This window comes from Prionailurus bengalensis, chromosome A2, assembly GCF_016509475.1.
Source record: "Prionailurus bengalensis isolate Pbe53 chromosome A2, Fcat_Pben_1.1_paternal_pri, whole genome shotgun sequence".
NCBI lineage: Eukaryota > Metazoa > Chordata > Mammalia > Carnivora > Felidae > Prionailurus > Prionailurus bengalensis.
The window spans coordinates 58,958,341-58,972,132 of NC_057348.1; the positions used below are offsets into that span (position 1 = coordinate 58,958,341).

At 46.0% G+C, this 13,792-nt stretch overlaps 1 protein-coding gene across 5 annotated transcripts in view; it reads right to left on the reverse strand.

The window, feature by feature from the left end:
- CHCHD6 (coiled-coil-helix-coiled-coil-helix domain containing 6) overlaps nucleotides 1-13,792 on the reverse strand; it is a 250,621-nt gene that overhangs the window by 112,938 nt on the left and 123,891 nt on the right. For all 5 annotated transcript variants that reach the window (XM_043588297.1, XM_043588298.1, XM_043588300.1 and 2 more), the window contains exon 5: nucleotides 3,314-3,397. In XM_043588297.1, coding sequence (XP_043444232.1) covers nucleotides 3,314-3,397 — 84 coding nt within the window. The remainder of the gene's footprint in view (nucleotides 1-3,313; nucleotides 3,398-13,792) is intronic.

Consider the following 13,792-nt stretch of genomic DNA (forward strand, 5'->3'; position numbering starts at 1 on the left):
TGCTCCCCACGCACCTGCGCTCGGCCCCATGGCAGAGGGCTGGAGACGCACCCTTGGCCAGCCAGAGCTGTCAGCTCGATGGCCTTCAGGTCTCATTCAGAGCCACCCAGCACCCAGGGTTCCACCAGCAGACAGCAGATGCGCTAGTTCTGACGGGACACAAGTCACCCTTAGCCCCGAGATAACTGAATCCAGGTGGAGCGCAGGTGAAACCCACAACCAGGTCTTCCGTTTCCCACAGGAAAACACAAAGGGCAGCTGAGCAAAGGCTCTGGGAGGCCAGTTACGATGGCAGGAGGTGCAGCACTGCAACTCGGACAGTCGAGGCGGTGGACAGCGTCACCTTCCTGGACCCTACACCCGGCATATGGCAACGGAAAATGGCCCTGCTCTCTAACACTGTCAGGCCCGTGAGAAACACCCAGTTGTGAGCAGCGCGTGATCTCCATAGTGCTTTGCACACGGCCCTCACCTACCCCTCTGCATGGCGAAGGACAGGCAGGTGTTGTGGCGGGCACCCGAGAAAAGCCCAGAGAAGCCCGGGGAGGAGATTTCTGCGTCCCAGAGAGCAGCCCACCGTTGATGACAAGATCCATCTCCGCACGCGTACGTGTGCACACATGCATCCGCTGAACCCAAACCGGAAGCATCAGGACTTGAAGGAGAATCGCCAACACCGCTGTGCACCAGAGAGAGGCCCCGGCACAGGCCCACACCTGTCCGATGTTCCCTCCTCCAATGTTGCCGTCAACACCCGGAGGGAGGCATCAATATCTCCATTTCATAGATGAAGAAACGGAGATGTGAGGAGGCACAGTGTGGTTGCAGAGGGCAATGACACAGAGCCATGTGGGGGCCCGGGTCCACTGTGAATGCGCTAGCCCTTGCTTCATGGCTGTGTGTGGACACCACATCTAGGGTTTGCCTCCAGGTGCCATGAGACCCAGGCCCCTGCAATCCCAGCAGCTCACTGCTCTCTGTGATGAAAGGAAAAAACACTCCTCACTTAGATCTTGCAGTGTGGGTGTGAGGAACAATTACTCAGAAAGATTATAAAGCGCAGGAGCCCTACAAAATATGATTTCCACCCTCAAGAATAATCATCTAGGGAATAAATACTGCAGTACAAAGGGGTCAAGACGTCTCCTCCCCCTTGAAAATGAGTCTGGATTCTGTGCAGGATTTCCCTACCTGCCAATCACAGTCCTATGGGCGAAAGGGCAGGAGGCTTCCAGCCGAGGGGCGGGCGGACCCAGCACGGCGCCCCCCACGAGCCTAGGCCTCTGTGTCCCCCATCCCAACCTCCTCTGGCCCCTGACCATACTCCCAACTTTTTTGGGTGGTCATGGATGATTCAGCAGCTGCTCCAAGTTTCCCCCTGAACAGGTTTCCACCATCAATTTCCAAACTTAAGAGGAAATGGGAAAAGAAAAGAAAGGAGCCTGCTGATTGGAAGGCCCTTAAGCTGTGTGTACAGAAGCTGAAAATGTCAAGGTCTGAGAGTATTCAACAAATGAAAGCAGAATTATATAAAAGCAACAGCTAATAAAAAAGATTGTCGGAGGCCGAGTTCTTCATCTTCCCAGCCATTACAGGAATAAAATTATCCACAGAGGAGATGGGAAACCTTTCTCAAGACCGGTACAATTAAGCCTTAGGATCATGCGTCTTTGCTCCCCCTTTTGCAGCACCCCTTCCACCCCGCCCCCTCCCATCTCCCTCGCCAATCTCTAGTTCCCAGGACATGAGAGGGGCTTTCCTTTTGCACAGTGTCATCAGCAAAATGCTAGTATTTCAGAGTCAGACAGGTGACCATGTTTTTGCACCTCCTTCTGGAAGCATTTGATAACTTCACAATCATGTAGGAAACCCTCATTTTAGAAAAAGGGCACATGTGCCTATGTAGAGTCTGGACGTCCCCGAAGGATGAGCGGGGAAGAACAGGTGAGAAGGAAGGGCCCATCCAGGAGAATTTACTTCCCTTTTGGCAAGGCAGAGAACAGGGCCCAAGGAGGAGAACCCCAGTGGGGATGGGAAAGGAGAGTGACAGGGGAAAACCGAGCTGAGACAAGGAAGAACACTGTAAGGCTACTGCCCTTCACCCCGAGCAGACACACGCACACACGCTTCCAGGAGCCAAACCCAGAGAGGAAAATGCGAGCGGAGCTCAGCAGGAGGCCGCAGAATTGCACACATAACAACACAAAAAAATCTGCGCTCGTGAACATATGGGCAACTGTGATAATTAGAGCTATGGCTGGTGGAATGTTTTTCCCCTTTTCCAGGATCTCAAATCACAATCCTTGTCATTGCAGCTACAGTCAAACCTGGGCAGGAGGCTGTTCCGGGGACACCTCTGCTGGTTAAGGGGCCACTTCTATAAGCGGCTGGAGGTGCCCTGCTGGCCTCCAGGACCACGCCACCACCACCACCGTCGGTGTTCACATCACAATTGGTGCCATCCCCTAAACACCCTGCAGGAGGCAGACAGGGGCATCCCTGGAGCAAGGAGGAGCGTCCCTCCTGTCCCCGCTGCCTGGAAATCCAGAAACCCACATTTCTACCAGCCTGCAGAGTGCCATGCCACAGGAGAAAAGCCCACGGAAATCAAGCCCCTCAAGCAAACTGTCAATTTCAAAGCTCCAAACCGTGACAAACGATTCTCGAAGATTTGCCTGCAATAAGCTGATGGCTCGGATTGCCTGGCATGCCGTCTCAGGCAGGAGGAAGAACATTTTTTTTAAAAACCTCCCAACCGTCTCCCATCCATGATTTAAGCCATTTGAAAAATCTGTCATGATCAACAAATTAAGCACCCCCCCACAAAAGTAAACAAGTTACCAAATGAATTTTCAAGAGTCGTTGTAGGCTTTATCAACAACAAAAAAAGAATGAGGATGTCTCTGAATCTCCTTCATTTCAAAGGCTTATCCCTAGGAAAGTGGGGAGCGAGTAGCCATGGTGCCCTTTGATCTCCCCGACTCTCGGGAGAAAATCAATAATACAACTTTAATATATTTGTACAGCACGACTTCACGTTATTATTATTTTTATCCAGTGCAGCTTAACTAAGGTAGGCTAGGGCTCAGCACCGCCCTGTGGTGAAAATGAGTCTTTCCTGAGGCTGAACGACAGCATGGCCAGCCGCATTCACAAAACACGGGCCACTTAAACACTGTGATCTCTGTGACTACAACTTGGGGAAAGGCTGAGGGTGAGGGAGGGCGTGTCCGCAGGGGCACCGGCCACTGGGGCGACTGGACCCTGGGGCTTTCAGGGCCTGGCGCCCAAAGGCGGCCGCCGTGAGCCTTACCTTCCTCTCGAGGCGTCCCAGCTGCTCCTTATAGAAGGTGTCACGACGGCTCAGCTCTGCCTCCCGGCTCTCCAGCTCCCTGGCCTGGCGGGAAGAGAACAAAGCCCACGTTAGGCGATGGCAGCTGGGCTGAGCTGGGGGAGACACCAAGGGGGTTCTGTTCAGAGACACTGACTGTGCAAGCAGCAGCGATGGGGCGTTGAAAACCTGTGCTATGCTGGACCGCTTACATACCCTGTGTTGAGTTTCCACCCCAGGACTTCAGTGTGGCACGCTGCTAGAGCCATTTCAGAGGACAAGCACTAACATTTACCGAGTGCCTACTATGTGCCAGGTACTAGTCCAAGTGCTTCCCCCAGACCTTCTCACTGGACCCTCACAACACCTCTAAACGGTAGGCAGGGTTCCTAGGAAGCCCCTGTAGGTGAATAAATGGAAGGGCTAAGTGACCGCCCCCGCCCACAGTTATGAGGGAGGAACTGGGGTTTGAGCCCCAGCACATACAGGGCCTGACCACAGAGCTGCACCGCCTCAAGGCCACACAGCCTGGAAGGGCCGAGGCTGTTCCCCGGCCACGGAGTTCTCACGCCCAGCACCGGACCAGGCCACCAACTCACACGTGAGCTCTCAGAGGCAGGGTGCCAGAATGCCCTTCTTCTGGCAAGGCCAGCTCCCTCCTTCAGGGGTCAGGGATCTGAAAGGTGAGCAGTATCAGAACCCCAGAACCCTAGAGCTGGAGAGGACGGCTGCTCCTGCACCCACTGGATGCAGAACAAACAGAATTGCTGGCACATATGGCCGAGGACCCTCCCTGAAGGTGACAGCGAGGCTGAGGGGCTTGGCTGGCCAGGACCAGCAACCTGGAGCCAGCAGACCTGGGGGTGAAACTGCCTCACTCTTAACTATCTGGGTGATCAAGCTCCAGCTTCCTCAGGTATAAGACACAAGCCCGCACCAGAAGTGCCTGCCCCACAGGACTGTGTGGGAGGTTAAAGAAAACGGGCAGGGCCACAACAGGCCTCCATCAAGGGACACCTGCATCACGGCAGTCTTCTCCTACCTGGGACATCCATGGCCCTGCAGCCTCTCAGGACCTCTGTGGGACAAGGCCCCAAGGCCTGCCCCCACCCGGGGTCTGAGCACCCCAGAGGGCCGGCTCACCACTCGTGCAGACAAGTAATGCCATCTGATCGCTATGTGCTCTGTGTAAGGGTCCAGTGCACTCCAGCACCATTTCAGGCTCCTGTATCACTTAATTACCATGACCCCAAGAGCATAAAGCTAGCCAATGACAGAGGGAAACCATGAACCTCTGTCAGCGGTGACTCCAGGTCCTGAGCTGCCTCCTTCAGACCACACTGTGGTGCCAGCACATGGGTCTGAACTGGGCAAAAATACCACCCAGGACAAGAACTGATGTTTCTGAAAGCCCATTCCCTCGGCAATGCTACGCCCAGACATGAAAATGTGCTAAAGCCCAGCAGGGGATCAGCAACGAGGAGCTGACCACAGGATGGCGACAGCAGCTGAGGAAGGACCTGGGTTTGAAGGACTTGGCTTCACCTGGGGAACGTGGGCTGGCTGGGCTTGGCGACACGCTGACAACCTGGGAGTCGCACTCTAACGCGGGCTCCACCACTGAGTGGCCTGCGAGCTGGAGCAATTTACTCTCCTTTTCTTGGGTATGTCCTCCTTACCTGTAGAATGGAGAACAGAGGGGAGACTTGGCTCCTGAGGCTGCTTCAGAATATCTAAAAATGCCAAGAAGGCTTCTGGAATGCCTGTGGAATGCCAACACTTCAGAAAAGCTAAATACAAACAGTGAAACTGAATGCTGGGGGATTTCTCGCAGGATTTTTCAAAGCACGACGCTGAGGCAGGGTCCCAGGAATGGGAGTGTGGTGAATCTGTGCTGGGCCCTCCGCAGCCACCTGGGCCCTCACCCTCAGCCATCCCTGGGACAATCGGAGAAGCCGGCGTGACACAACAAAGCAGCCAGGACAGGGATGTCTCCTGGGGCTCTGGACTTGCCGTTTTCTGGCCAACGGTCCCAGCCAACCGGGAAGATGACACCAGAAAGCAAAACTGCCATGAGGCTCTTCTTCTGCCATTCCCTGAAGGCCAGCGGGACAGTACATGAGGAGGCCTTCCGGGCATCTGTCCACCCTCCCTCCAGCCTACACATCAGGATGCCTCCTCTGGGCAGAAGCTCCAGGAACACTCAGCTCATGGCTCCCGGGCCTGTGCTGGCATGGGTATCTACGTCAGAAATGGGATAAGGCTCCAGGCAAAGCTCCCCAACCATCGAGGCTTCCTCAGGCCACAGAGAGGCAGTTCACACACAAGAAGAGACATTGAGGACACAGGGGTCTCCTTTTATAGCCACGTCAATCTGCAACACCATGAAGCCGATGCCAAGTAAGGAAGTGATTAACTGCTCAGAGAACAAGGAGTCTGTCATACCCACTGGAACGGAAGCTCTGTGACAGGAAGGGCCTTCCCGCTCTCGGCCTATCCCCAAAGCCTTGGCCTCCAGCACCGTGAGCCAGCAAGGTGGCTAGCTCACTTCCTCCACCCCATCCTGAGATTTATAATGACAATGGACAGGAGGAGGTGACATGTGAAAAGGGCTGCGGAAAATGCATGCGGTACGAACATCTGGCTGTCAGTGCCTGGCCCGGAGCAGGGACCCACTTGGCTTTGATGAATGAAGGCGGGCATGAGACAACACTGGTCACTCTACATAGCTGCTACAGTCCAACACGCGCCTCCCAGCACTCACGAGAGGCCATGCGGCAGGCACCTCGCAGCATGACCGTGGAATTAAGGAGGCACAGGCAGGTTTCAGTGACTGATTCAGTAATTTATCAGAACATTATTGAGTGCCTACCACGTGACAGACACTATCGCAAAGGGGTTGTGGATACAAAAGGGAAATGAGAAAGAGTTTCTGTTCTCATGGAGCTTAGATCCCAGTGGGAGAGACAAATGTGTGTGCAGAGAAATAAGATAATTTTGGAGAGGGATATGTGCTGGGGAGGCCACAGGCAGAATAACTTGTGGGGTAGCAGGTTGTTATTTTCTCTAAGGAGATTTCCAAGCCAGTCTTCTAGGAAAAAATACTGAGTAAAGTATGCTGTCTCCAATACAAAGGCAAAATATCACCATTATGAAGATCTACTTGGTGGATTACAGTCTTTGAATGGGGAATTGAAAAGAATCTTCAGTGATTTAGTCAAGGACTTCCTCCAGTCAAGAGAGTACAGTAAGTTCACACTTTGATGCATCTTCCCTGCTCTAAACACATAGCAAGAACAGACAAAATATGAGAACAGGACACCAAAAAGACATGGCCAGGTTCAAAAACAAGATTAAAACGTCTAACAGAACAGGAATGCAAAGCAGTGGGTAAGGCCAGAGCCACAGGCTTGCTGGGCTCTGGGTCTGGAGTCGGCAGAGGCAGCCAGAACAAAGCCTGCTCCACAGAGTGGGGCACTGGTGCCAGCCTTGCCACCCGCAACCCAGGGCTCTCTCAGAACAAGGAGCTGATGCAAAAAATTCCTGAAGACCCCGTGTAGGGCTGCAGTTCAGCCCACAGTCCATAGCTCCAATCCACTCAACCCTTGGCCACAAATGACTCAACCCCACCCCCACCCCCGCCACCACCCCCAGCTCAGGTCCCAGCTCCGCAGCACCACTAATGCCACCACGGAGATGGGCCTCAGGAGGGCCACAATCACCTGTCCCTGCATCTGGGCGCAGCTGCAGACCGCTAGAAACGTACTAGGTGGGGAGAAATGAAAATGAGAGCAAAAACAAAGTAGAGTGAAACAAGACAAAAATCAAATTTTCTACTCAAAATGAGCCTGCAGGGGCGCCTGGGTGGCTCAGTCGGTTAAGCATCCGACTTGGGCTCAGGTCATGGTCTCACAGTTGGTGAGTTCAAGCCCTGCATCCAGCTCTGTGCTGACAGCTCAGAGCCTAGAGCCCGGAGCCCGCTTTGGATTCTGTGTCTCCCTCTCTCTGTGCCCCTCCCCCTCTTGTGTGTGCACGCACGTTCTCTCTCTCTCAAAATAAACATTAAACAAATTTTTTTTTTTCTTAATGAGTCTGCAAACCAAATCCCAAATACATGAAGCACTGTGACACTTAGCAAGGCTACCAATAAAATCAGCAATTGGAACATGAATCCACTCCAGATGAAATAAATTCTATGGGACATTATGACCAAGGATTTTTTACAACTTTTTATTATGCAAAAATTTAAACATGAGACAGAATAATTTAATAAAACCCCAGACAGCCATCACTAAGCTTCAAAATTTATAAACTTAAGGAAATCTTGTTTTACCTATAATCCCCACCCTCTCACTATCCCCAAATTTCTTACAGCAGATCATTTCATCTGTACATACTTCAAATACTTCTTTAAAAAATAAGGACTTTTCTTTTCCTAAACTAAACCATAGTACCATTGCATACCCTCCAAATTAATTCCTTAACATCACCAAATATTCAGACAGTGTTCCAATTTTCAAATGATAAAGGTTTTTAAAAGTGCATGTTTAAGGTACTCAAAAGATAAATGAACTTCTTGGGGCACCTGGGTGGCTCAGTCGGTTAAGCAGCCGACTTTGGCTCAAGTCATGATCTCACGCCTCATGAGTTCGAGCTCCATGTCAAGCTGCTGACAGCTCAGAGCCTGGAGCTTGCTTTGGATTCTCTGTCTCCTCTCTCTGCCCCCCCCCCCAAATAAACATTAAAAAACATTTTTTTAAAGATAAATGAACTTCTAATTGAAAAAGAAGAAATTATGAACCTGGAACAGGAAAACCCCCAAACAGGTAAATATTATAAACTTAAATTCCTTCAAAGTAAAAATGATGGATAAGCTGAGGGCAGTAAGGTGGAAATAAGCAAACTGGAATGTAGTACAGTAATGGGATCCAGAACATTGCAACAGAAGACAAAGATAAAATGTATGAAAGAGGAGCTGAAGAACTTGGAAGACAGACTGAGAGACTCCAATGTATGTCTAAGAACTAACTATTTCAGAAGAAGAGCCCAAAAGGGATGGCAGAGAAAGAAGAGATAAAGGAGGAAGAGAAGGGAGGGAATGGAGAGGAAGAAGACGGATGCTAGAGCAGAGGCAAGGGAGGGTGGGAGAAAGGGAGCAAGATGTGGCCATAAGGAGAAAATGGGGGGCTGAAGGAAAACACGGGGAGGAGAAGAGGATGTAAACTGAAAATCCCAAATTAAATTCTAGAAATAAGTATGTCAGTTATCACAAAAAAATATGCGCTCGACCACTTCTTAGATGGTCCCCAAGGATCCCATGTCCTGATACTCGTCTTTGTGTGATGCCCTCTCCTTGAGTGTGGGCTGCACCTAATGACAAACTTTTCAAATGGACAGAATATGGCAAAAGTGGTAGGATGTCACTTTCTGGCTGCCAAAAGCTAGTGATTTCTGTCTTGCTCCCCCACTCCCCCTCGCTCACACTGAAGAAGCAAGTTTCCATATTGTAAGCTGCCCTATGGAGACACCCACACAGTGAGGAACTGAGGGAGGCCTCCAGCCATCAGCCAGCGAGGAACTAAATCCTGCTAACAGTTGTACGAGGGAGCATGGAACCAGGGCTGCCCTGAGCTGAGCCCTCTGATGAAACTGCAGCCCTGAGATGGAGGCACCCAGCTAAGCTGTGTCCAGGACCCAGATCCACAGACTCTGTGAGACAGTAAATATTTCTTATTTTCAACCACTGAAGTTTGTAATTTCTTATTTAGGAATAGATGACTAATACAAAACATAACCTGGTTAATCTCACCCTTAAAAAAATTCTTACTTTGGATAAAAGAAAAGAAGAAAATCTAACTATATGCCATTACGAGACACTCAAGCCCCCATACTAATGATCTTATAGAACAGAAGAAAACCCTTCACTGGCATATATACCACAGTGTCTACTGTTTTATTTACACAAAAGGTTGAGCATTCAGTCAAAAGTGTAAACACAGTACACACACACACACACACACACACACACACACACACACACACGAAAATAATGATCTACCATAAAGAGAAAATACCCAATGCAATCAGATGCAACAATGGTTCACATGTTACAAGTAACACAGAGGAACTTCAAAATAACTATGATCAATATGTTAAAGAATCTAGCAGAGAAGGGTAGATACCTACCATATGTGAAGAAAGGGAGAATTTCCACAAGGATATGGGCACTATCTGGCCTCCATTATTTATGATAATAAATAAGCTATTAATATTATTGAGGATTCCTTGCATGTGACAAATTGATTCTATCCTGCTACTTTTAAGATTCTCTCTTTGACTCTGGTGTTCAACAGTCTATGATGTGTCCAGGTGTGAATCTTTTTGAGATCTCCTGAGATCTCCCCTACACATTCATCTGGCCTTCTAGATTCCCAGGAATATGCTGAAGCTTTTTAAAGCCTTCTTTGAACATCTTGTTATCTAGTTTTTAAAAAAAAATACTGGTGGTATTTTGATGGGGATTACATTAAATGTGTAGATTGCACTGGGTAGTATGGACACTTTAACAATGTCTCTTCTCCCAACCCATGATCATGAAATATCTTTCCATTTCCTTGTGTCATCTTCAATTTCTTTCATAAATGTTTTAGGTGTTCAGAGTTCAGATTTTTTCCCTCTTTGGTTAAGCTTATTCCTAGGTATTTTATTATTTTTGGTGTAATTGCAAACAGGACTGTTTTCTTAATTTCTCTTTCTGCTACTACATTATTAGTTTATAGACATGCAACAGATATCTGTATATTGATTTTGTATCCTATGACCTTACTGAATTCATCTATCAGTTCTAGTAGTTTTTTGGTGGAGTCTTTAGGGTTTTTGTTTTGTTTTGTTTTGTTTTCTTAAGGAATCTCTACACCCAATGTGGGGCTTGAACTTACAACCCAGAGATCAAGAGTGACATGCTCTGTGGATGAGCCAACCAGGCACCCCTAGGGTTTTCTATGTAGAGTATCATGTCATCTGCAAATAGTAAAAATTTTACTTCTTCCTTACCAATTTGGATGCCTTTTATGTCTTTTTATTTTTTTTTTTTTTGTCTGACTACTACAGCTAGCACTTGTCTTGTTCCTCATCTTAAGGGAAAAGTCGTCAGATTTTCACTGCTGAGTATGATCCTAGCTGTGGGTAGTTTTTCTTTTATTAAGCTTTTTTATCACCCTATTGTTTTCCCAAACTGTTATTCACCTCTTGGAGCAGCCATACTGTTCAACAATTGCCTCTGATTGTTTTTGAAAAATGCCTTCCAGGAAAAGGCTGTTTCCACTGAGCAACATTTGAGTCAGATCAAGTGAAGACAGCCTTGCAGGTGGGGTCTTCCAGGAACCACCAGAAAGGAAAAATAATGACAACTTTCTAGGCTTGGGACTTTAAAGAACTCCGATCCTTCTCTGCCCTGTCCAGTGGTTGCCAGGCTGCTAGCTTTTACCATGACTGTGGCTGTTGGTTTTCAAACTTACTGCTTAGTTGGGGGAAAGGAGGATGGGAATGAGACGATTTAAAATGCCATAAAACTCACTGTCCTTACTGAGATTCACCATTTTTCTTGAACAAATGCTCCCGGATTGCTGCAAGTCTTTGGTTAATTTTCAAAGTTCGGGGGGTTAAAAATAGAGCATTTTCATTGCTTTTATGGAAGGGAGAATTTTCATCAGAGGCCCTTAATCCACCATGTTCACTGACACTACCCAATACTATAAAAACGGAACCAAATGGAAACGCTAAAAATGAATTTCTAGCATAGTATGGCATCAAATCACAGGTTTGTTAGAAGACTGGACAGAGCTTAGAAACAAGTCATTAGAAATTAACCAAACCAAAAGAGACAAAGCACGGAAGAAATAAAACTGAACAGAGGATGCGAGATCTATAGGACAATATCAAATGATATACCATACATGTAATTGGAGTCCTAGAAAGAGAAGAAAAAAATCGGTGCAAAAGAATGAAGACAGAAAAGCCAAGAACTTTCCAAAATTAATTAAAGACAACAAATAACAGATCTGAGAAGCTCAGAAAAACCCCAAGTAGGATACTTTTATAAAGTTCATAAATAATTCCTTAAGTAATGGAATATTTTTTGAACATAGACTGTCGTAAGTTTAAAAAAAACAAATAATTTCTAGAGGGACCTCTAAAAAAGGAACAAAAAAAAGGTCACAAAAACTCAATTGCGAGGATAAAATGGAATTCTTAAAATATACTGATTCATCTCCACCCTCTCCCTCAAAAAAACCAACAAGAAAGTAGCAACAGAGGGGTGCCTGGGTGGCTCAGTTGGTTAAGCGTTCAACTCTTGATCTCAGCTCAGGTCTTGATCTCAGGGTCGTGAGTTCAAGCCCTGCACTGGGCACCACACTGGGCATGGAGCCTACTTTAAAAAAAAAAAAAAAAGTAGCAACAGAGGAACAAAGAACAGATAGAACAAACAGAAATTGAGTGTCAAGATGGTACATTTAAATCCAATTATACCAATAATCATGTTAAACAGATTTAAGCCCCTACATTAATTTCTTTTTGCTGGTATAAGAAATTAACAAAAATTTAGTGGCTTAATACAAATCTATTCTCTTACATTTCTAGAGATCAGAAATATCAAATGAGTCTTACTTGGCTAAAATCATGGTGCTGGCAGGGCTATATCTTTCTGGATGCTCTAGAAAAGAATCTATCCACTTGTCTTTTCCAGCTTCTAGAGGCTACCTGCATTTCTTGGCTCATGACCCCACATCACCCTGACCTCTGCTACCATCATCACACCTCCTTCTCTAACTTTCTATCCTACTTCCCTCTTTCCTTGATCAAGACCCTTGAGATTACACTGGATCCACTTGGATAATGCAGGATAATACCCCATCATATATCCTTAACTTAGTCACATCTGCAAAGTCCCTTTTACCATGTGAAGGAACATATTCACAGGTTCCGGAGATTAAGAAATGAACATCTTTGGGGAACCACTGTTCTGCCTATCATACTCACCAGTGAAAGGCAAAACTCTAACTATATGTTATTGATTTAAAAAAAAATACATGTTAAACATAAAAACACAAACAGGTTAAAAAAATATATAGGGAAAAGATATACTACACAAACACTAAGTACAAACACTAAGCTGTTGTAGCTATATTATAATATAGAGGAGCAGTTCATAATCATAAAGGAGACAATTATTCAAGAAGAAATAACAATTATAAATGTGTACACACCTAATAACAAAACTCTCAAATACATAAAAAAAACTTTAAAGAATATAAGCAAATCTACACAGTTGAAGACTTTAACATCCCTCTCTCAAGATATTGATAAAACTAGACAAAAAAACAACAAAGATATGAAAGATAAGAACAATATTATCACCCAACATGACCTAATTGACATTTATAGAATATTCCATGTAACAACTGCAGATACACATTATTCCTAAGTGAACATGAAACAGATATGAACACAGACCTTATCCTGGACTACAAGAAATTTAAACAGATGAAATCAAAGTATCCATTATAACCACAAAATTATTAAATCAGAAATTAAGAACAGCAAGATGTCTAGAAAACCCTCGAATGCTTAGAAACAAAACACATTACTCAAGAAGAGACTTGGAAATGACAGAAATGATAGGATTGGCATATAAGGGCTTCAAAATAGCTATGATAAATACTTTCAAGGATTTAAAGGAAAATATGAACACAATGAGATAAGGGGAAACTAATAAAAAGAACCAAAGAGAATTTTGAAAGCTGAAATGTAAAACACTTGAAAGGAAAGGCTGAAAAAGTGAATGCTAACTCAGTGACCTATGGAACAATTTCAATATCAACTGGTAACATATATTGTAATTAAGACTCCTGGGGAAGGGAGAAGGGAAGAAGGTAGTAGGAAAATACCCGAATATTTAAAGAACAATGAATGAAAAATTTCTAGAGGTGTTAAAAAGTATAAACCTACAGATCCAAAAGTGGAACTACCAGAAGAGCCAATACAATGTAATGAATGATTTAACAGAAATATACAAAGTGTAGGGATGCCTGGGTGGCTCCGTCAGTTAAACGTCCAACTTCGGCTCAGGTCACAATCTCACAGTTCGTAAGTTCGAGCCCCATGTCAGGCTCTGTGCTGACAGCTCAGAGCCTGGAGCATGCATTGGATTCTGTGCCTCCCTCTCTGTGTGTCTCTCCCCTGCTTGCACTCTGTCTCTCTCTCTCTCTCTCTCAAAAATATATAAATGTTAAGAAAAAATTAAGAGAAAAAGAAATATACAAAGTGTATACCTATGATAAGTTTAAAATGCATAATTTTCCTCGATTTATAAAACAAAGCAAATTAAAAAAAAAAAAAAAAAAAACCTTACCTCAAAGAATTCTGCTGCCCAGATGACTTCACTAATTAATTCTGTCAAAT